Below are 25,397 nucleotides of genomic sequence, written 5' to 3'. Positions count from 1 at the left end.
AAAATAAAACCTTTGACCACATGTACACTACAGCTGCTAAACTGAAGTTTAGGAGCAGTTAGGTGCTTTTTTTAGCAGCCCCTGAACTCTCCTCTATGTTATCTTATGTGTACATGGACACTTAGTCATTTATAGTAGTTTAGAGGCAGTTGAGGATATAGGCATTTTTTGAAAGCATTTAGGGCTGTAGTTTACCTGCAATTCAAACACCAAATGCTTGTAACTGTTTGTAACCGCGTTTGCATTAAAAAGGCATTTTTAAAGGGGAAAAAAATTCTGATCATTTTTGAGCATATAAAAATGTTGAGAAAACACACATTTCACCACATGCTGTTGCCTGCATCAATTGGTGAGTCCAGTAGCGACGAACTCTGGTCCTCTCACGTAATTTTCTGCATCTTCACACAAGCTCATGATCATGGGCGTCCGCAGAACTTTTTTTAGGGGGGGGCATAATTTCAAGGTCACACATGCTCCGCCCCTTTTCAAAGATGTCATGAAGGGGAGGTGCTTAGTCATTATACTTATTTTGAGTATATTTCTTCAAAGCATGTTATACAGCACAGTGCTTTGCTGTGTAATTTGGCCCCTTCTATCACCTAAAATACCTGGCTGATCCTGCCTGGCTATGTCCTCCCTTCTGTAGACTGACCACGGTATATCACGGCTGCTGAGCCCTGACACCGTGGTCAGTTTACGTGCCTCCATCATCCACAGCTCTCCACCTCTGTCTTCTCTTTCCCCTCCCTCTCTGCGTGTCTACTTCTGTGTCAGTGCCCACCCCCCTCCTCTCCTGCTGCTGTAGTTTCATTTAAAGTTTCATATCCTGTCTACAGCCTGTTTAATAATCCTGTGTGCCCCTGTGTCTGTTTTTTTATAAAAATAAGCCATTCTTTACAAGTATAGAGTGCCACTCGCCGCTCACGTGACCCGCCACCTCTCACCTCCTCTCCACTTCCCCTCCTCCTCCCCTCCCAACTGACATCAGTGAGTAATCATTGGCCCCGCCCACTGCAGGCAGCTATCAGCCGGAGAGAGGAGAGAGCCGACATATCACATGAGCGGAGCTCGGCCCTCTGAAAACTGGTAAAGAACAGCTTATTTTGTTAAAACACAGACACACAGGCACACATGATTATTAAACAGAACAGACAGGATGGTATAAAGTGGCTCAACAACCACTTAAAAGGGGAAGTTGAGATTCCAAGGGGGGGCATTTGCCCCCCCTTGCCCCTACCTGTGGATGCCCATGCTCATGATGGGATCCATAGTGAAAACACAAAAAATAGGACAGCTATCCTATCTACAAGCTTACTGCTTTCTCTGCTGCTGCTCTGTCTTCTCTCACAGAATGGCTGACATAGGTAATAATTTACTTGTTTTTCATGCCTTGAGGGCATTTGGTAGGGTCTCCTGAGGTTATCTTTAAAAAACGCTTTTAGCCTTAAACGTTCATAACTACTGCTAAACTCACATAACTGCGGTATGTAAAAGCTGTAAAACTGATGGTTTCCAGCTGTCAAGTTTCCAGCATTCAGAAAAAGTTTTCAACCGCCCTGTGTACATGAGCCCTTACTTACACATAAGACGCATAGCCTACCTGATCAGTAGCTCAATTTTTTATCTAGGCATTGCTGTGGTGTATTGGTCCAACCTACTCTCCACTGTCTGCAGTCTGGCAATCCTGGAATGCACCTGCTTATAATGCTGGAACACTCTCTTTATTGCCTCACACACAGAAAGTTTGATGTACACTATATACACCGAAATGAAGTCAGTATTTGTTATGTAAACCCTTTACCCTTAAAACAAAATCAATTATCCTTGTTGCAATTGCACATATTTTTTTTAAGGAACTTGGTGGGTAGATTGTTTCAAATATCTAGGAGAACTAATGATAGTTGTTCTGTGGATTTAAACTGTTTTAGTTGCTTCTGTGTCTTCATTTAATCCCAGACAGAGTTAGTGATGCTGCATTCAGGGCTCTGTGGGGGCCATACCATGTCTTCCAGGGCTCCTTGTTCTTCCTTTGCTGGTGATGTATGTTTGGGGTTATTGTCCTGCTTCCGAATGCAGTAGACCATGTAAATTCTGACTGTTTTTTGTATGATTTATTGATTGTATTTTACCCTACATGCCATCTTGTTGATGCTTAGTAGATGTTTGGCAAAAACATTTAATCATGGACTGGACTAAAATGCCCCCAAAATCTTTAACTGAGTACAAGAGTACCTGGGAAAATTGATAATGTTTAAAAAGGCAAAGGCATGGAAAAACTTTGGTTAATTGATAAATAAAAACTATTTAATAAAATGTTTTTTGAAGGCATCCTCACTTAATTGCATTTTTCACAAGTGTCTAAAACTTTATATAATGTATGTATACAGTTTGTTTTAATACGTTTACATACTCCTGGCAGAATTTGTAAAATGTGCACCCTATTTTTAAGGAAACATGAGTGATGAGACCAAGCATATTTCTTTTATTTTTAATGTGATTCAAATGAAACCATTATCCCAGGTTCACACTGTGTCTGTTTTGAAATTGTGCGAGTTCAGTTGGCATTTCAGTTCGACTTCGGGGTGATTTCACAGATATCTGTGTGGTTTCCTGCACAGATGTCAATGGAAATCGCCCCCCCCCCCCCCCCAATGACCAAGAGTAGTACAGAAACTTCTTTTGGGAATTGGCGCGGTGCCGCAAAGTCGGCGTCACATCGATTCGGACAGTACCATTGCCGGCCATTGGCTCAGATTTGACATGTCAAATCGCATGTCAAATCAGACCAATGTGAACGTGGGCTAAGGGATCACAAATCTCACAATCTCAACCTAGCCATAGAAATAAAGCAAAAGACTATAATGGTCCTGTTCAAGCGCTTGCTTACCCATAGTTATTAAAATAATGTATTACCCAATTTAGCAATAATGATGAATTTCAGCCTTTTGTAATAGTTGTAAATAAGGCCCTTTCTTTATCATATGGTAAAGCTGCCCATTCTTTTTGGCAAAGATCCTCCAGGTCATGTAAATTCTTTGGTTGTCTAGCATGAAGAGATCTCCTCAAAGTGACTTATTGTGCCGAGTTGATGAATGTAAATTTTTCTAAAATACTTTCTGATAGAATGTTGCATTCATCCTGCCATGCATTTTGTCTAGATTCCCTGGGCTGCTAAAGCTTACCCCCTAAAGCAGCAGCAATCAATCTCCATGCTGCATGCACTCCTCTTCAAACATATTGTTTATAGTTTTGACCATAAAGTTCAATTTTGATCTCATTCCAAATAACTTTGTTTCAGAAGTTTTGAGTCTTCTCTAGTTGCTGTTTGCCAAATTTTAAGTAGGCCGTTTTGTAGCATTGGTACAGCACACGTGGCTAACATTTTACACAATCTATAAACTAAGGAGCACGAGTTTGTGTGTATACATATATATATATATATATATATATATATATATATATATATATATATATATATATATATATATATAGTGGGGAAAATAATTGTTTGACTTAATTCAACCAATATTTGATCCCCAACAAAAACATGATTTAGTACTTGGTGGAGAAACCGTTGTTGGCAATCACAGAGGTAAGACGTTTCCTGTAGTTGGTTACCAGGTTTGCACACGTCTCAGGAGGCGTTTTGGTCCACTCTTCTTTACAGATCTTCTATAAATCCTTAAGGTTTCTTGGCTGTCGCTTGGCAACTTGAAGTTTCAGCTCCCTCCATAATCTGAAAAACAACCCCACACCATAATCCCCCATCCACCAAATTACCATAATCCCCTTCCACCAAAGAATTTGGACCAGTGCACAAAGCAAGGTCCATAAAGACATTGATGAGCGAATTTGGGGTGAAGGAAATTGATTGGCCTTAACCCGATAAAACACCTTTGGGATGAATTAGAGTGGGGACTGGGAGTCAGGCCTTCTCTTCCAACAGAAAACAAAAAAGCAAAGGGATTTCCAGTCACTACTTACCTACCAGCCAGCAACCAGCCAAATTAACCTGTCTAACAGTATGCGTTAAAAACAGGGGTTTAGTTGCACACATTTGCAAATACATGCGTAAGCTGCAGGCTGCGACAAGGCACCCTGATATCTGCAGTCCCTAACTCTACCTTTAAAGAGTCTCCACAATGGGAGCACATGCATTCTGATGAGATAGATGGAGGACAGGTGACTGGAGGGAGCCCAGCCCTCCTTAAAGGCGCAGGGTCACACTGAACGCCCAGCACATAGCACAATGGCAGCAAAGGTGTCAGTGCGTTGCCTGACCAATATAAACGTTATACGATATTGCAAAAAGTGGTCACCTCCCCCACCTTTAACTGGTCTTAATAGTAAGGAGCACTGGAAGGGCAAACGCAGATCAAAAAAGCAAAGGAATTCTTCCAACATCAGTGCCTGACCTCACAAATGTGCTTCCAGGAAGAATGGTCAAACATTCCCATAGACGCACTCCTAAACCTTGTGGACAGCCTTCCCAGAAGAGTCGAAGCTGTTATAGCTGCAAAGGGTGGGCCATCTCAATATTGAACTCTACGGACTGAGACTGGGATGCCATTAAAGTTTATGTGCATGTGTAAAAGTAGGCATCCCAATACTTTTGACAATATAGTGTATATATCTGTGTATATGTATATGTATACACACACACACACACACACACACACACACACACTCTGTGTGTGCCACCGGTGGTTCATATGTAAAAGTGTAGAGATTAGAAACTGGAAAGTATAGAAGTACAGCTTGTCTTTATCCTTTGAAATAGGCAGATGGGGTCACCAGGCATGCTATGTATAATTACATAGTGTGGTGCCTCTAACAAACTCATCAAAACACATCTATATACTACAGTTCACTTTTCCAGCTTCTCTTTTTATTGCTTTTTTCTTGTCTCCCTGTCCTCGGCTGACCTTGTACTACTTGCTAGTTCCAGAACCAGACACTGAACAGTGGTGCAGATAATCACAGATTTAGGCTTTATATTAATCATGGGTGGTTTTTATTTTTCACCATGTGTTTATCTTTTTTCTGCATGGTTTATGGAGCTGTTGTATATTATACAGGGATACATGCTGGTCATTAAGAAAAGTAAGTTAAGCTGTCTGCTCTTTTCTTTTTATAGGCTTCCTTTGTATTATGAGTTGAAGATTGCTTTCGTTATATGGTTATTATCTCCTTATACTAGAGGGGCCAGCTTGTTGTATAGAAAGTTTTTACATCCTCTGCTTTCTTCAAAAGAAAGGGTAAGTTATTTAAGGTGTACAATTTGTAAAAGATTGCTGGTTCTTTATTAGTGTGCAGTTGTGCACCTGTAATTTTAGAAAAAAAATTAAATCAAGTTGAATTGCAGAGGATTTTACACCTGTACCATGTGGCAAGGATGATCGTGTCATGCAAAACTTGACTATCTCTTCTGATCAAGAGCTCAGATCTACCTTATTCCATCACGCTATGCTTTCTTAAGCTGGCCATAGTTCAGCAGGGACCAACTGAGATTTGCACCATGTATAAACAGGCTAATTGTACCCAAGTAGATCAATGGATCAACTTGGGTACTACCAGCATGTCAGATTTTTATTGCCAGTGGCTATAATAGGAAGAACTCGATCTGTATGCTGACTGTCAAAGCGACATGTTGGAAAAATGTCTTCAATTAGGTGCAGCCACTGATCAGTGTATTATGACAGCAGTGATTGCTGCTGTCAGAATATAGTGTCCTGGGAAAAGAAGAGGGGCTATTCCTCCATCCACTACATTTGTGTGGATGGAGGAATCTGTTGACCTAAAGAAAAACAAAAAAAGAAAAAGAACACCAGTGTAAAGTATGGGCAGCTATAGACCCCTTTTACAGGAAGGTCCGTCAGTCAATTTTTAAGGTGGACCTGGTTGGATGGTCTATTCACTCCTATGGACTCACAGGTGTAAACAGACTTGTGTCAGTTTACACCCACCTACCTCAGATCCAGTCCACTAAAAAAAAAATGGAAGGGAATCTGTCCTCCTCCGTCTAGGTGGATTGGATCTCAGGGCAGTCAGGTGTAAACAGACAGCGGAGTCCGTTTTTCTCCCAGCTGTCCATAGAGCATAGTGTCTGTTCACTATGCAGAAACTAAGCAGACACGGACCTGTCATCTGCCCATTATGCTCTGATCAGCAGGGTATCAGCAAACAAATCTCCTGCTGATCAAAACGGACTCCACCCCTTGTAAAAGGGGTCTTTCTCTTTTTGACATCTGTCTCTAGATTGAGAGCTGTCAAAACTCAGCTTCTGGCACAATGTTTGAGTTGAAGTGCTGGTACAAGTACTGCTCTTCAAACTTTGTGCCAGAACCAGAAGTATGCAGCAACAGTTTGTAGTGCTGAGAGCCAAGGTTTGATGGGTTGGGATCTAGCTACATATGCAACCGAGGTAAGATTAATTACATACAGTCAGTCAGAAAATGAAGTCCTGCTAGATCATGTAAGACTGGCCCTTTTTGCAGGTATAGCTATGTAAAACATTTAAATAAGTGCCTATACGGTTTAAAATCAAGTAATACGCTGTCTCACCCTGCTTTACACATGCTCAGTTGCTCTCTATTTTTAGGCACTGACGAGTTTGTAGAGGCCGATCTGCTGACAACCTTATAGCAGAATTAAACCCTCCTATTCTTTACATGCAAGAAATTACATAATTGTGATCAGTTATGTGCCCAGCCATTTGATGGTTTGACAGTTTGGTTGAGGACACAAACAAATGTGACAGTTATCAATCCTGGCATTCCAGGAATGTAATTTTTTTTTGAAACCGTTAAATTTATGAGTTTAGCTCTGCTTTAAGATTTACTGCTGTTCAGGGGCTCTGGGCTTCAACAAAATGGCAGCCTCCAGCAAGAAGAAACAGGAGCAATGATGGCAGCGGAGTCCGTTTTTCTCCCAGCTGTCCATAGAGCATAGTGTCTGTTCACTATGCAGAAACTAAGCAGACACGGACCTGCCATCTGCCCGTTATGCTCTGATCAGCAGGGTATCAGCAAACAAATCTCCTGCTGATCAAAACGGACTCCACCCCTTGTAAAAGGGGTCTTTCTCTTTTTGACATCTGTCTCTAGATTGAGAGCTGTCAAAACTCAGCTTCTGGCACAATGTTTGAGTTGAAGTGCTGGTACAAGTACTGCTCTTCAAACTTTGTGCCAGAACCAGAAGTATGCAGCAACAGTTTGTAGTGCTGAGAGCCAAGGTTTGATGGGTTGGGATCTAGCTACATATGCAACCGAGGTAAGATTAATTACATACAGTCAGTCAGAAAATGAAGTCCTGCTAGATCATGTAAGACTGGCCCTTTTTGCAGGTATAGCTATGTAAAACATTTAAATAAGTGCCTATACGGTTTAAAATCAAGTAATACGCTGTCTCACCCTGCTTTACACATGCTCAGTTGCTCTCTATTTTTAGGCACTGACGAGTTTGTAGAGGCCGATCTGCTGACAACCTTATAGCAGAATTAAACCCTCCTATTCTTTACATGCAAGAAATTACATAATTGTGATCAGTTATGTGCCCAGCCATTTGATGGTTTGACAGTTTGGTTGAGGACACAAACAAATGTGACAGTTATCAATCCTGGCATTCCAGGAATGTAATTTTTTTTTGAAACCGTTAAATTTATGAGTTTAGCTCTGCTTTAAGATTTACTGCTGTTCAGGGGCTCTGGGCTTCAACAAAATGGCAGCCTCCAGCAAGAAGAAACAGGAGCAATGATGGAGGCAATGTGCATCACACCACTAATTTTGGTAGCATAATTGTTAATGTGGAATGTATGTTCCATGCTAAAGAACATTATTGTTTTACCAATTTGTTATGAGCAACGTTCCATTTTAGGCATCTGCAACACTTTTGGTTCTGACAGCGACCAAATTCAGGTAGTTCTGCAATGTGCCAATTTTACATCTCAACTAATAAATGTGACACATTCAAAATAATGTACTGACAATTTGTATTTCGAGTGGAGCTAATTAAGATCAACTATCTTTTGGAGTACAGAGAGAGAAACTGGTGTAGATAAAATCTTCAGAAATGTCTGGCATGCATTCTTAAGCCCCGTACACACGTACTGATCGTCGGCCGAACGATCGGCCGTCTTTTGTCCAGGGCTGTCGTGTCTGTTGAAAACTGCAAAAGACTGCACACGAATTTTGTTGGCCAACAACAGCCGACTGCAGAAGTGATGTCATGTGATGGTTAACTTTCCTTGTCTTTTTTCTTTTCTGAGCATGCCCAGTCTTGCTAATCTGCTGACTGTCGGCCGAAATCTGTACTGACTGGCGAACAATCGGCCGTTTTGGTGTTGGCCAACAAAAATTTTAATGCCTGCATGACAGATTCTGTTCGGCCGAAAATGCGCCTACAATCGGCCGATCGGTCGTCGGCCGAATATTTACGGCCGACAATCAGTACATGTGTACGGGGCTTTAAGGTAGACCGGTACATGCATTTGGCACATGCCACACTACTTCTAGAATGCAGGAGAGACACTTTTGCAAAATCGGTCTGCGCCAGTCTCTATGAATTCCAGGGTTTTATTTTGTAAAAATCTTTTTTCTTCTGCTTGTTTGAATGTAAACTGTATTTCACAAGAAGGCCAAGTATAGAATATTGAAGTCATTCCTATTAGTGTATGATGTCGGCCATATGAACCAAAAAGTGTGAAGATCCATTTTAAGCTAAGTTGAATGCCTTGGAGCTTTATCCTTTCTTAGAAATATGAATTTATACATGTAGAGATTTCTCAGCTGAATAAAGAGTGAGAATCCTGGTGGCATCTGTGCGCGGGTGAAGGTTGAAGGAGCGGGTTGCAGCCTTTTGCTTGATGTTCTACCTGGAGTCATACATTTTAATAATTGCACGAGTACCAGCAGCTGTTCTCTGTTCCCTGCACAGGAGATTGATGATTACATCGTACAAGCCAAAGAAAAGGGCTATGAAACCATGGTGAACTTTGGCAAGCAAGGCTTGAATCTAGCTGCTACTGCTGCTGTGACTGCTGCTGTGAAGGTAAAAGCGATATTTTATTACTTGGTAGCGCATATTACAGTTTTTTGTTCCTAAGACAGTGCAGCAAAGATTGCTTTTGAATTACTACAGGTTGTTAATGATAATGACTGGATTCTGTATCTGATTTGTGCCTGACTTAATTCACCAATCCTCAGTAGGCATAGTCACTTAAAAAGGATAAGTTCATCTTTAAAGAAATAATAAATGCACTTTTTTTTGCAAGTAAAAAAATGTGCATTTACTATTATTTTCTTTTTAGGAGCCAGGAAAGCACCAGCGATCAGCAGATTGCTGGTGCAATGCAGGTCTTCTGCAGACTGTAAGCTTTTGCCCCATACATTTTTTATTTTTCATACTGACAGGAAGAACTAATGTACAACCAGAGTGCTCAACAGCTCTGTGGTAGTTCATTGAGAAATACAAGCTGACAGCCGCAAAGGCGGACAGTACTTGTAGTTCATTTATTCACAGAACTCTGTGAATAAATGACGCAGCCATGTCTGCACTCTTTTCAAAAAGTGACAGCTGGTATGGGGAACTTGTCCCTGTACTGCTGTCACACAGAGGGCTCAGATTGTCGAGCCACTGCAGGAGTGGGAACATGTTACATGTTCCACCCTAAAACAGGAGGTAACATGTTCCCGAAGGTGAACTTCTCCTAAAAACTTTATATTAAAGAAACCTGTTCTGAGAGCAATATTTTAGGCTTCAATATCTAACCTCCTTTTAAAAATGCTAGTTGCCTGGCTGACTCTGACATCAATACGTTAAGTTCCTGACCCGAAAACAAGCAAGCAGATCTTTCAAATCAGAATATATTTAGAGCTCTTTATCTGCATACTTGTTCTAGGTCGGTTACTTCGAAAAAATTAAAGCCATTAAATCAGCATGAAATCAGGAAACTAATATTTTCAGAATAGGGGGTCGGCCATGGTAGCTTCCATTTTTAATTAGTTCAGATTTACTTTAAAGTGAAACTATGGCCTCCCATTTAATAAATATGATCAGCTGCACTTAATTATTAGTGCAGCTACACGCCTCCATAGGCTGATCCGTGCTGCTCAGCGGGGGATCGATACACAGATCCCCGCTGAGCAGGCAGGTGACAGCTCCCTCTCCGCTCTGTGTGCGGAGAGGGAGGTGTCAGAGCCCCATGCATCTCTATGGGGAATCGGATGAGAGCAGACCGCCTGTCCGCTCTCATCCGATCCCCTGGACGGATGGAAAATAGGGTTTCCATCTGTCCGGATTTCACGGACAGGATCGGATGCGGATGGCAGTGAGCGTCAGCGGACATGTCTCCACTGACATCCGCTGCCCCATAGGGATGCATGGAGGATCCGATCAGATCCGCCTTAAAAACTGACAGGTGGATCTGATCGGATCGCTCGTGTGAAAGGACCCTTAGGGCTCTTTCACACATGGAGTCCGTTGGACGGACTCTGTTTTTCGCAGCGGGGGATCGATCCCCCGATGAGCAGGAGGTTGACAGATGTTCTCTGTGCTGTGTGCGGAGACAGAGCTGTCAGGTCCCCGTGCATCTCTATGGGGGAATCGGATGGGAACGGACTGTCTGTCCATTCTCATCCAATCCAATCCGATCCGATCCAGATTTGGCGGATCAGATCGGATGTCAGCAGACATGTCTCTGCTGACATCCGATGCCCCATAGACATGCATTGGGGGGAGACCGTTCAGATCCGCCAAGAAAAAAACTGACAGGTGGATCTGAACGGTCCGCCTGTGTGAAAGGGGCCTTACAGTTTTCTCTTTGCCTCCCTGCAAAATCCAACAAATACCTGTTGAGTCTGGCTGTGAATGCAGCTTTCTGTAATGCTATGGTAGCACTGTGAGCTGCAGTACCTGAGAGGGGGGAGTATGTGAGACACAAATGAAAAAGGGTATGGCACAGTAAGGGTAAATAAAGGAAGTTTTTTCATTACTTTATAAGTCTTGTACATCACATAATAACTGGATTTGGTACTTATTTAGACTGTCATACAGGACCCCTTAGCTGTACTTTGAAACTCCTGAATAGAATACCTGTATATACAATAAATATTCTTGAACTGTTTTTAATGTCTTCTTAAAATAGCCTAGACTAGCACAATTTTTATCGCAATTATTGCGTATGTTTACATTTTTGGGTACCTTGCCCACTATTTGTTGCTTTTGAATGTGACTCTAGGTTAGAGTATGTCAACCTAAAACTGGCATTTTTTTTCCCCCCAGAAATGCAGTCTTGTAAGTGTACAGACCACTGGCTTGTACATCTCTGAAACTCCAGTGATGAAATCCATTGGCTGGCATTCCTAGATTGTTTTCTGTCTTTTAGCTAAGTGACACAATGCAGTACTTCGGTGGTCTAGGGATTTCAGCTAATGGACCTTACTACTGGAATCTAGAGTTTCACATCGCTTGGTGTGCATTTTCACATGAAAGCAACTATTAAGAGATGTTCTAGTTTCAGATGGTCAACCTATACCTAGAACTATTAGCATGTGTTACAGGATTCTATGCTACTTAAAACTGACAGTTTATGGTAGACAGGCACCAAATCAGCATTCACAGGTATTCCAGCTCACAAGCAAATGGGATACATTGGCTGAGAATATCAGGACTGGGGCCCTGTTCACACTTGTGCGACATGTGCTCAGACATTGATAGCACATGTTGCATGATATTTCAAAATTGATGTTTCCCTATGAGAGCTGTCTTAGCTGATCCGACTTTTGAAAAGGTTCCTGCACTACTTTGGTTTGACTTAGGTGTGATTTTAGCCCATAATAGAAGTTGCACACAAGTCGGACTACCATCTTTACTGGTCTGACTTGTGACATGCAACGTGCTCAGTGGTCAAATTTCCCAGAAGAGCCCCTGGTCCTGTAGCCCCTCCTGTTGTGTGTTGTGGTGTGTGCAATGCAAAATTTATTAGAAAAAAATATGTGTGGGGTCCCCCCAAAAATCCATGCCAAGCCCTTTGGGTCTGGTATGAATCTCGAGGGGAAACCCCAAAAAGAAAACAGTGTGCTCCCCCCCCCCCAATTAATATATTTTGAAGGTAAGCTCCACACCAAAATTAAAAAAAAAAAACGGTGTGGGGTCCCCCGCAAAATCCATTATAAGTCCCCCTTATCCGAGCATGCAGCCTGCCAAGCCAGGAAAGGGGGGGGGGTGAGTAAATGCCTCCTCCTCCTGAACAATACCAGACCTCTTGCCCTCCCACCACCACAAAGCACCGTGTCCCCATGTTGATGGGGAGAAGGACCTCTTCCCCACAACCCTGGTCTGTGGTTGTGGAGGTCTGTGGACAGGGGGCTTATAGGAATCTGGAAGCTTTCTTAGCCCCCTATATGTGAATGAGTATGGGGTTCATAGTACCCCTACCCATTCACTTAAAAAAAAAAAAAACATTGTAGTATAAGAAAAACAGGTGGCAGTTTATTCATGACCCCCGTGGTAGCTCCAACGTCAATCACGATGGCCGCCGCCAACCTGGTAAAAAAAAACAAGGAATGATCTTCCCTCTGATGAAGGCTCCCACTGTTCTGGCAGCTCTGTTGTCTGACAGTTCATATATAACTATGGGGCGTGGACATGCCGTGATGTCCCCGCCCCTTGTGACATTACAGACCCATCATGTCCGGTGACTTAAAAAAGGGATGGGTTCTTCGGATCCAGTTCATTAAAGTTGCATGGAAGTCAGATCGATGTCAGACCAAAGTCGCAAGGCAGTCAGATTGACAGTCGCACGACTTTCATGTCGCACCAGTGTGAACCGAGCCTGAAAGGTGGATTCTCAGTTCTGTCATTAATGTCGAAAAGGAGCCCTTCTTGACTTTTCTCTCTTTTTTTTTCCATTTTGCTATCCTTGGCTAGTATTGTCACACTTAGGAATACTGAAACCTATCTACTGTTCTCCTTCAACCAAGTGAAGGTAAATCGCCTACAACCGCAAGCATGAAATATCTTAGTCATACTGAACATACTTATCATACTTGAGACAGCTTACTAAAAACAGCAGTTACATAAAGCCTTTGTGCTGGGCTCTCTTTACACATGGGGTTCTAAAGTTAGGCTGGGTTCAGACTTACTGCGGCGGCAGGGTCACAGCAGGGTGTCTGGTGCGTCCCTGTTCACCGTTTCAGGTGCAAATCAGGTCCAACTTTTTGCTTAAATTCGCACCTGAAATGAAGCCAAGACGCACAGGACCCTTCTGCAATTCGGATTGCGGCCGCCCTGGAGCTGTGTGAACCGTCTCCATTGACAGCCAGTCACACTCTCCTGTCATGCAAATTGGATGCGGCGAAACCCACATCCAATTCGCATCAGTGTGAACACAGCCTAAGAGGTACTTACAATTTTGACAACTTTATTAAATAAACTAATGAAACAATATATATTGCTTAACCTATTAAAGTCAAAAGTTCTCTTGGCTGTTACATTTTGTACTTTGGGTAAGTCAAGTTGAACATTAAAAAAAGGATTGCAGTTAATCAAGGTTTACAATTTATTGCAACATCATTTGCTGGATCACCCGTTTGCTGTGTTTGCAAACCTCCATTGAAACAAAGTACTGTGTGCAGCAATACATGTTCTCTTGTTGTGGTTCAAAAAATATACACATTTTGTCTTTAAATTTTAGAAAATCTCCCTTTACACAAAGCTCTGGCACATGGGATTCATCAGCTGATGAACTCTTCCCCAGACCTGCCATTAAAAAAGCCCAAATCTGGTCAAAAATTTTTTCCATGCAGTGGGCCTGTGCCTGCATGCATGGGTCAACTGCTTGTTTTTGTTTTTTGAATTTGAGAATGGAGATATGCTTACCTAATCCTCCAATCCTTCACTGTGGCTCCTGCCTCTCTGCGGTCTAGCGGTCTTGTGTGGTAGACTATCCCTGACATCATCTAGCCCAGCCCATAGACTTGCTCTGGACGTGAGGACATCTGGATCAGTCCACTGCTGAATGGTGAGGAGCTCAGTTTGCCAGTGAAGCGGAGGATTGGGTGAGTATACAGGACCGGGTGAGTATACAGCTTTCTCCTCTCCCCTGGGCAAAACGAGCAGTTGACCCATGCAGTGAGAGTAAAGACCCGCTGCATGGGTAAACTTTTTTTTTTTTTGGCCTGTTGTGTTTAGCTGGTTAGTGGGCATGGAGGAGGGAGTGAGTGGGTTGTCATTTACCACTGCGTATACACCCACATGTGTGACTCTGTAGCCACATGGGCTGCTCAGATGTGATTGGGAGGTAATGCTCAGCATAAACACACACTAAAGACTGACCATATGCTGAGCTGCCAACCCTTTAAGGCATCTTTGGCCTGCATTAGTCATTAATGTTCGCCATTTGCGCTTACCTGTGGGAGACTCCCCTATGGTAGAAAGCCCCATTGAAAGCAAAGGGAGCCTGACAACGCTGGCAGCTCTTCTCATGTAATCATTCATGCAGTGATTACCTGCAAACGTTCTGCCCAGGACCTGCATGACTGATTACATTCAAAGGCTGCAAATAGCTGCAAGTGCTCCCCCCCCCCCCACAGCAAATTACAGGGACCCCCCCGAGTCCCCTGTGGGTAACTGCAAACGACCGATCCACAAGTGTGAATGGATCCTAAGCTGAACATCACTAAGTAATCAGCACTGAGTAACATCATCTATCATTTAGCTGCCAAATGACAGAATTTCAATGATCAGTAAAGACGCCATTCAATAATCTGTCACATAAGGCTCTGTATTTTAGCTAGGAGACTGGAATTTTTTAAATCTTATAACTGTCACTTTTTATGAAAATTAAGATCTTTGTCCTGGAATGCTAGCTTTGTGATATAGGATAAATGACAGGAAGATGGACTTGGCACAAAGCTGAAGCTCCATCTATAGACTGAGACTAGAGCCTCTTGGTGTCAAACTGGCGACCCAACAGCTGTTGCGGAACTACAAGTCCCATCATGCCTCTGGCTGTGGGAGTCATGCTTGTAATGGTCAGCCTTGCAATGGCTGGTGGGACTTGTATTTCCGCAATAGCTGTAGGGCCGCCAGTTTGACACCTGTAGACGGTCTAGCACGGGCATGTCCAACCTGCGGCCCAGAACCACAGGCAATGCGGCCCACTGCCCCCTGACAATTTTTTTTTTTTTGCTGGGGAGGAAGGAAGTAAGCTCGGGGGCACGGCCACAGCGGCTCCCAACTAACTGTAGGCAGAGGCTGCCTCGGAAGGGATCATCCTCTATTTGTGTTAAACTAGTGCTGAGGGGGGGGGGGGGGGGGGGCGGCGCGGCAGTGTGGGAAGGGTGTGGCGGGGTTTTAATACTTATATACCTTAACTTTAGTATATATTTTATATGCGGCCCAAGAACATTTCCCTACACTCAATGTGGCCCAGAGAAGCCAAAAGGTTGGACACCCATGGTCTAGCAGGATCAGTTTTAAAACTAACATACAGTAATTTTCAGGCACAACAAGGTTTCTGCCTTTTAACCACTTGCCGACTGCCGCACGACTATTTATGTCGGCAGTCAGCCCCTCACAGGCAGAGTGACGTAGATCTACATCGCTAGCCTGTGAGGGTCTAGGGAGCGAGCGCGTGGTCACGGACCCCCCCCCGCGTGTGTGACCGGCGGATCCGATGTCCGCCGGTCAATCGGCGATCGTTGCTGCAGAGGGAGAAAGGCAGGCGGCTAGTGTAAACAAGCCGCCTGTCATTCTCCCCTGTGTGGAAACACTGATCATACGATTCTACTATGTAGGACCGTTGATCACTGTTCCTATAGCTCAAGCCACAGCCAATCACAGTTAGAATCACGTCCCTAGGGACACACACCACCCCTCCCTCTCAAAAAAAGTTAACCCCTTCACTGCCAGTGTAATTTTACAGTAGCAGTGCATATGTATAGCACTGATTACTGTAGAAATGTCACTGGTAACCCCAAAAGTGTAAAAAATGTCAGTCAAGGGTCCGATCTGTCCGCCGCAATGCCGCAGTACCGCAAAAAAAAAAAAAATCGCAGATCGCCGCCATTACGCGTTGAAAAAAAACCCAACAAAAATGACAAAAATCTTTCCCTTTGTTAGTAAACGCGATAACTTTTGCGCAAACCATCAAAATACGCTTTTTGCGATTTTATTTTTTTTTTTACCAAACATATGTAGCATAAAACAAATTGCCCGAAAATGTTAAAAAATTTTGATTTTTACATTTTTTTGGGGAATTTCATATAAAAAAATGTGAAAAATATTGCTATTTTTGCAAAATTGACGCTCTTTTTTGTTTATAGCGCATGATCAAAAAAATCGCACAGGTGATCAAATACCACCAAAAGAAAGCTATGTTTGTGGGAAAAAAATGACGTCAAATTAGTTTAGGTACAGCGTCGCACGACCGCGTAATTGTCCGTTAAAGTCACGCAGTGCCGAATCGCAAAATAGGCCCTGGTCAGGAAGGGGGTAAAATCTTCCGGGGCTTAAGTGGTTAAGCATTATTGTTACATTAGAAACATTTTCTGCCAGGTATGGGGGGTGCCCTTCTTTCAAAAATGCTACTTGCCTGACTGTCTTTTGAATTCACTGACTAGAGGCAGGGTAAGTTTGAATACCTGATCTGCATAAATGTTTCAGGTCAATGACTTATTGATGCTAGAAAATCAGGTTTATAATAGCCAGAAAACCAGGATTTCCAGAATGAGATAATCAATGATCAATCATTTCTATGACAATATTTTTTAAAATGTCATTGTACCTTATTAGCAAGGCAATAAGGGAGGCAGCAACAACATTGGTACCTGCATCCTGAATCTAGTGGAGGAACACAACTGTTTGGCTCTAAAGAGAATTGGATGTATCATTGCTATGGTTAGGATTCAAATACCTATCTATGTATAGATTTGTCATGTACAGTCGCTAAATCATAAGTATGCAAATACTACAACATATGCAAGAGTCAGATTGATGATAATGCAGGATTTCCCATAAGTGCTTCTATAGAGAAGTGTGTTAAATGCAGAACAAAGTCACCTTGCAATTAGAAAATGACTCACTTTGCAAATTATAGGAATTGGACAGAAAACGTCTGAAGCAGGCGGTTGTTTTCTACCTCTCCCGCAAATGTTTAATTAATTGAGTATATAACGGCTGAGCCTAAGATTGAAAAATAACTAAGCTGCTTTTCATTCAGCAGCTTGACTCTAGCCTTTTCTATTGAATAATAATTAGTGCCTACTTATTGATGGTCGGTCCATGACATTTTTAAAAATAATAGACACAGTGTGGTATTAATGACGTATTTTCACTGTGTAAATGTTTTAAAGTACTTTTATGGGAGTTGTTTTACTTGTAAAAGGATCTGTATTTCTGACCATCCAGTTTTGAGATTTACACAGCTCTGTCATAGGACACAGCAGGACAGGAGGCCTGATTTTTCATTACTATGGGTCAATAACATTTACAGGTCTTGTTCTGCCACTAGCGACTGCCCTGGATTATCTTGCACTGCATTCTTCTACTTTGTTAGCATATGAGAACTGCAGCACAACTGCTTGGCTCTTTGCTCTGCTTTTCTTTTTACCAGTCTGAGCTCTGCTATACATACAGTAGATTAAATAAACCTGATATCAGGCCAAATATAGGTACTTAAAGTGGACCTTAACTCTCTAAATCAATATTGACTATTTTTAATCTTTATGCTGCTATCATTAGTAAATAGATAGGAAAGTATATCATATTTAATTGTTTTAAACTTTTTTTTTTTACATTTGCTCAGTTACTTCCTGGTTTCCATGGCTAGGCAAATTATGTCATACATCATTAGATTGTAAGCTCTTCTGAGCAGGGCCCTCTAAATCCTCTTGTATTTTATTGTATTGTATATGTACTGTCTCCCTCTAATATTGTAAAGTGCTGCGTAAATTGCTGGCGCTATAGAAATCCTTAATAATTATAATAATACATACCAGGAATATTCAGGAGAGGAGGAGGGATTTTCTAAGCTAAGGACCTCCTCCTGCCTGCATGCCTGAGCTAAGGGCAGATGGATTCCAGGAAATAAATTCTACTTGAATCCCCAGTCCGTACACAAGATGGCCACGGCCAGGGGGGTAGGGGGGTGTTTTTCAAAGTGATTTCTCAGCAAAATAAAGCATGGAGACATAAATTGGTGAATGAGTTTGCTTTGAATATTAAAAGTAAATTTAATAGCGTTTTTGGTCTGAGGTGCTCACATGCAGAGTAGTTCCGCTTTAAAGCCCCAACCCCCCTGCCCTTTCCAAACCTCCTGTCTGTAAACGCCATAATAAAAAATAAAAAAATCTCTATCTAAATGCCCCTTTTTTTACTGATCGTAAACCACAGTCATGTGACACCACAGCCTCCAGTCCTCTCCTATTCTGCATGACATGGATATTTCCAATTGTATTTGCTACTGGGGGTCTCTGAGGACAGAGAAGATGACTGGAGTGATCACAACAGGATAGGGGGCTGTCTCAGGTTACCATCAGCGGATCGATTCCCCCCGTTGAGCAGAACAGACTCTGTCGGGTGCACCGCCCGTGTGAAAGGAGCCTAAGGGACCTGGATGGGGGACAAAAGCTGGGCATAGATGGTTCAAGTCTCAGGCCAGTTCAGCAGGGAGCGGCCAAGTTTCGAACCATTTATGGGCAGGCTGATTGTACCCAAGTCAATTGATGTCAGATTTTTTTCATGCAATTATTGCCAGCGGCTATAAGCAGTAGCAACAATCACTGTGTTCTCCTGGCAGGGAGAGCTTCCTGCACCCCCATCCTGGAAGAAAACAGTACCTCCGTGGGAGGGATTCCCCTATCAACACTGACTGTGTTTATAGGGGAATCAAGCAATTTTCTTTCTTGCAACCCAGGGTTGCAAGAAAGAAAATCGCATCACCATCACCTATGGCCTGGCTAAGGTGAGTATTGCAGGCTTCACAAGTCAGGAACACAAAGGACTGTCTAGTGGGGGGTGGAAGGGAGGGGTGGTAAATGTTCAGTTTTATCCCAGGGATGTATTCATTTTGTATCTTTATATTTGTCTGGAATTTGCCTTTAATTTTGCGTAGAAGGGTCGAGCATGAGGGTGTCTTTGCCTGTTACATTCTTGTCAAAATTAAAAAAACGAAAAAGCAGTAGGACAAAGGCTTTATAGTAGAGAGTAGAACAGAACAAAAGTCCTTTAATCAAAGACAGATATGCTGTCTGACTGAGTTGAGAACAAAGAATTCTCAGTATAATCACTTTAATTTGATGGCAAATAAAGAAAAGTTGTTAATAAGAATAATGCTAAAGGTGGTGCCTTCAGTGGTTTCTGGGAAACAACTAGCACTGCCAACTTTTATTACAAAAGGTAATAATGATCACACAGCAGAAATGCCACTATTTGCATTACTTTTCAAAGTTGTGGATTCCGATCTGTTTGTGCAAGTTGCCAAGGGGCATCTTTTAGATGAATAATTCCCTTAGTAAACATGGCAGTAAATTGAAAACAAAACAGCTGCCCTCCGAGGCTCTTTTAAAGTTTGTTGTTAAATATTCTGTATAGTTTTGCGAAAGTGAGACATTCTTATTCCCTGTGGTCGGTGGCACCACTTTAAATATATCATAGATCTTGCCGCATTTTCCTCTTGTTACATCTACATCTGTCACTGTAAGTAGGGTGGCATGGTGCTTGGGTTTGAGAGCTGTTCGGAATGCAAATGAATAATTTAGCTTAATTTGTTTGTGCTTCATACCCAGTGCTACCTATCACCGAGGAACATTAATTGGAATGATGATAATAAATAACCAGGCCTGAGCTGGAGGACTCATGATATATAAATTATATCTAATTCTGAGATTCATCAGATACAACAATGCCACGTTGTCATCAGAATATATTTATTTTGGTTAAGGTTCAGACTGAGGCCGTTTTGAAATTTCAGCTGATTTCAAACCAGCATTTCAGTCTTACTTCGGGGGCAATTTCACAGACATCTGTGCGGGTTCTTGCCAAAAGTAGTGTAGCACTACTCCCTTGGGAGCTGCTTGATGCGGGTTCCCCTGGGTTACCCATAGCAACAACATGCAAATCCTTAGTACATTAGGTTCTTGGCTCAGTCAGATAACAGTCTAGGGAATTAGTTTTTTTGTTGTTTATTGTAGAACTTGGGGTAGGAGAAAGGATGAGTGGGATACTTCAACTAGATGAACTATGCACAACTTGAGGACTTCTAGCTATGTTGAATGCGGCAAGGCCGCTGCTTCACCTTGCCACAGTAGTGAAGTTTAAGATAAGCAAACTATACAGTGAATCACTCTTCAGGGCCCTGCTTGGTACCCCCTTTGCCTGTACTCTTCAGGGTCATGTTTGGCACCCCCTTTTACTCTTGCTAACCATGTGAGCTGACCGTCTATCCTCTGACTTCCCTGGAGTGGTCCCCTTTCCTAGGCGGACCCCTTGGCAAGCCCCCTGGTACTCACGGATAAAGTTTTTCCCAGAGGACTCTGCCCGCAACTCCACCATCAGCTTTCCTGGATCCTTTAGGCTCAACTCCACACCTGGTCCCCTAGGCTGACTGCCAGTGACCACCTTCCTCAGACAGCAGGAGGAGAGACAGCCATCACCCTCCTCCTGGGTTTCCAGGCTTCCCGCCAAAGACAGCCCTGTCACATGTGCCCTTGGCTTTTATGGTCAATCCCAGGATGCACTGCAGTGGTGCCTTCCCACTGGGACTGCCACAAAAGCCCGTTTGCCACTGGCCAGGTTTCCTCCACTGTCCAACAGGCTCCCCTATTGGATACAGTGGGGACACTCCCTCAGACCATGACTCACACCTGGACACATGTAACAGGCATAACTAACAGATCAGGCTCCCCTGATAAGCAGAATGGAGCAACAATGCTTTTAACCTAGCACCTATCTAGGAGGGTGCTACAGTAGTACACAAACTACTTTTGAGAATCGGTGCGGCGCTGCAAAGTCAACGTCGCACCGATTCGGATGGTGAGATTGCCAGCAATAGGCTCTGATTTGACATGTGATCTGACATGTCAAACCGGACCCATGTTCACTTTGGTCCATTTTGACATGTGATTTGACATGCCTTGACGTGACTTGGCGACTTTGAAGGGTGATTTCAATAGACATCTTGTGTAGCAACCCAAACAGATGTCTGTGAAATCGCCCCTGAAGTCGGACTGAAATGCTGGCTTGAAATTGTGTGAGTTCAGCTGAACTTGCATTATTTCAAAACGGCCTCAGTGTGAACCTAGGCTAAAGCTCATTTGGACCCTTAGTTTAAATCAGCTAAATTCATTCCAGGTGCATTAAAACAAAAGGCAGTTTTCTTTTCAGTGTTTTATAGCTTGCTTTCTTTCTAAAGCAGCCACAGCTCGAGTACAAAAGCCTATCTCCTGCTGGCAGCTGCAGAGTAGGAGCCTTGCTCTTTGTGGAGAATCAGTGGTTCCATTTCAGATGTCTGACATGCTTCCTCCTAAGCTGTCACTGTCCATGCAGCCAGTGTACTAGTCTGGGGATTTATTTTAAATGCACGCTCTTCTCCATCTTCTTTCTGCAACGCTTCCAGGACAGATCAGAGTGATGCTCTGTGCCAATGCTGGCTAGTCAGAATTACTCTGATCCATCCTGAAAGCCCTGCAGAAAGAAGAAAAGCGGGGATTTCAAATCCCTGGGCTGCTACATCAGCTGCTTGGGCACTGCATGGGAATATGGTGGAGACTGAGGGGAGGAAAATAAGGAACGTGCTGGTAGTAGCAGATAATCTCATCAGTACTATTCTTTAACCACTTAAGGTCTGCCCTATAGCAATACAGCCCTGTACTGCTACAGGGCAGCAGCTCTGCGTTGGATCATGTGTGTGTGTGTGTGTGTATATATATATATATATATATATATATATATATATATATATATATATATATATATGTGTGATCCAGCTCTTCCGGGTAGGGGGCAAGCATGAGTGTGACCAGCGGCTCGCTTCCGCTGTGATCACACACAGCGGGAGCCCAGTGGCGGGTACCTGGGACTCAATATCCGTTGGCATCTGCCGATCAGCCAGCAAAGAGGCAGAACTGCGGTCTGCTTATGTATACAAGGCAGATCGCCATTCTGTCACCAGGGAAGGCATGGATCCTGTGTTCCTGCAAAGCAGGGGCTAGAGTCCATGTCTTCCCCTTGTAAAAGCACCTCCCACCATACATATAACACTGGTCAGGCACACGGTTAACCCTTAGATCACCCCTGATGTTAACCCCTTCCCAGCCAGTGTCATTAGTACAGTGACAGTGCATTCCTTTTTTATCACTGTCACTGGTCCCCAAAAAGTGTCAGTTAGTGTCAGAATGTCCACTGCAATATCGCAGTTCCGCTATAAGTTGCTAATAGCTGCCATTACTAGTAAAAAAAAAAAATACAAACATTCCAAAGTTTGTAGACACTATAACTTTTTCACGAACCAATCAATATATGCTTATTGGTATTTTTATTTTTTACCAAAAACATGTAGCAGAATACATATTAGCCTACATTTATGAAGACATTTGATTTTTTCATTTTTATTTATTGGATATGTTTTATAGCAGAAAGTAAAAAAAAAAAAAAAAAAAAAAAAAACATATATATATATATATATATATAGTGTAATATATTGGTGCGCTATTTCTAAATAAATATATAATAAATCATATATAATTATAGTGTCAATTATGATATTAAACAATATCAGGTTTGAACAACTCAAATAAATGAGTGACAATACAAATAATATGTGATATAATCAATCCAAAATAAAAGTCTTTCTTCAGATGGTGTTTTCAGTGAAACCAATTGCAAATGGGAAGTATTCAACCAAATTAATAGTGACTGTGAAATCCCTCCACCTGGTGAATTTCCTCCTCACCCGGCGGAAAAAAGGCAAGAGCAATAAGTGAATCCAATTAGGCTTATTTATGTATAATCCACCTCCAATTCAGTGACAAACCACCAGTGTTTAAGGAAGGTAATGGCCTCTAATGGCCTCTTACCAAAAGAAGGAACCTTTTACGTTCGAAAAAACAGCAACGGCTTGAGAATGGCGCTGGTCCTTTCTCCTTTAAATAAGGTGAACGGCTTTCCAGTTGAATCCAGCAAGGATATATAGATCCTCCGCGGGAACATGTAAATAAATGGAGGCTAATAGTGCATTACCCTTAACAAACTTTATTAATAAAAGGAAAACGCACTTACATAAATGTGGCAAAAAGCAGGCTTCTAATCGGTCTTAGAGCTGAGGAAATGTGATGTTGATACTCGCGTCCGGCTGCAGCACGGACCGCGAGTGACGTAGTGACGGCACGCCTCCTTGCTTTGGTTGAATACTTCACATTTGCAATTGGTTTCACTGAAAACACCATCTGAAGAAATACTTTTATTTTGGATTGATTTATATCACATATTATTTGTATTGTCACTCATTTATTTGAGTTGTTCAAACCTGATATTGTTTAATATCATAATTGACACTATAATTATATATGATTTATTATATATTTATTTAGAAATAGCGCACCAATATATTACACCGTTAACTTATCCACAATTTCAGTAGCAGCTTTTTCACAAGATCAGCGCACCCCCTTCCCATTCACACACATATATATATATGCGTGTGTGTATATATATATATATATATATATATATATATGTAATCAGACAATATAAACCACAGAGGTGACCAAATACCACCAAAAAAAATCTATTTGTGGGAAAAAAGGGCACAAATCCTTTTTGGGTACAGCGTCGCATGACCGTGCAATTATCAGTTAAAATAACGCAGTGCTGTGTGACAGAGCAATGTAAACTTAGGAACTGGATGGAAGGAAATACAAATTCCTTGGCATTGTTTAGCTGCTTGTCTGGAGTTCAGCTTTAATAAAGTAATACAAGTATGGCACTGCAAGCATGTAAAATGTGAAAGTTGCATCAGCATAGTACACGATAATGGAACCATGAAAACAAAGTTTCCTTTTATTTCTGGTCTAAATGAGGTATGTAAAACGAGGTATGTAGGTGCAAATCCCATGTGACCAGTGGCTGGTTATGTTAGTAAGGCTAGTAAGGCTCCATTCACACTGGCCTTTGGCCACGCTGAGAATCTCAGTGGTAAGAATCTACTGATTCCTGTGGTTGGGATTGACAGCAGTGTGTGGATAGCTGTGGTGCAAAGTGTGTCCAGCCATAATCAGCACACATTTTGCTGGCTGTGCAAACAATCACGAATAGCTGCTGCTGACAGCCTGTCATTGCAGTGTACAGGCCCCGCAGCCACAGCTGTCCGCACACAGCTGTCCGCACACAGCTGTCAGTCCCAGCCACAGGGATCAGCAGATTCTTGCCGCTGGGATTCACAGTGTGGTTAAATGCCCATGCAAATGGAGCCGTAGGAAGCCTGCGATGGATGCAGACGCAGCTGAATTTCAGTTTTAATTTCCATGACTTCAGTATAATAACACCTCCTCCCACTTGTTTACCGTGCCTTCCAAGTGTCAGGAATACAATGTTCTATGAAATAGAAACACTCTGCCTGTGGAGTGGAAATATTTAATGGTTTGTCCTTGTTTCTAGTTTTTTACCACTGCCAAATACACTAATGAAAAAACACAGATATTTCAATTGTGTTTCTAATCATACCTGTATATTTGCTCAGAGCCAGGGAGCCATTACAGAACGCTTACGAAGCTTCAGTATGCACGATCTAACCACGATACAAGGGGATGAAACCATGGGGGGCAGATCCTTTCCACCTGTGCAAGAAGCACAAAAGAAGTCGAAAACCAAGTCTAGTGAAACCCCAGGTAAGTCAGACAGTGTCTGTCTGCAGTATTATGTGTTGCTTGTAACAAGTGTTTCCTGGGCAGAACGCACAACGCACCCTAAAAAACTCTGGTCCGCCCACATTAAGTGTGCCATCCAGTTCTGGGCACCGGTCCTCAGGAAGGATGTGCTGGAACTGGAGAGAGCCCAGAGAAGGGCAACAAAGCTAATAAAGGGACTGGGGGATCTCCGCTATGGGGAAAGGCTACAAGCATTAGGCCCCTTTCACACATATGGTCCATTCAGATCCGCCTGTCAGTTTTTCAGGTGGATCTGAATGGATGCCCCATGCATCTCTATGGGGCAGCGGATGTCAACGGAGACATGTCTGCTGACATCCGATCCAATCCTGTCCGTCAAATCCGGACGGATGGAAACCCTATTTTCCATCCGCCTGGCGGATCGGATCAGATGAGAACGGACAGACGGTCCGTCCTTATCCGATTCCCCCATAGAGGACAGCAGGGATCTGACACCTCTGTCTCCGCACACAG

At 42.7% G+C, this 25,397-nt stretch overlaps 1 protein-coding gene across 1 annotated transcript in view; it reads left to right on the top strand.

Annotated features, from left to right (window-relative positions):
- Nucleotides 1–25,397, top strand: part of REEP3 (receptor accessory protein 3) — a 210,162-nt gene that overhangs the window by 166,588 nt on the left and 18,177 nt on the right. Inside the window, exons 4-6 of the mRNA XM_082268288.1 lie at nt 5,138–5,258; nt 8,935–9,048; nt 24,737–24,884. Coding sequence (XP_082124414.1) covers nt 5,138–5,258; nt 8,935–9,048; nt 24,737–24,884 — 383 coding nt within the window. The remainder of the gene's footprint in view (nt 1–5,137; nt 5,259–8,934; nt 9,049–24,736; nt 24,885–25,397) is intronic.

This window comes from Pelophylax lessonae (assembly GCF_965119305.1).
Source record: "Pelophylax lessonae genome assembly, chromosome: 9".
Taxonomy (NCBI): Eukaryota; Metazoa; Chordata; class Amphibia; order Anura; family Ranidae; genus Pelophylax; species Pelophylax lessonae.
This window is presented reverse-complemented; position numbering and strand designations above follow the sequence as displayed.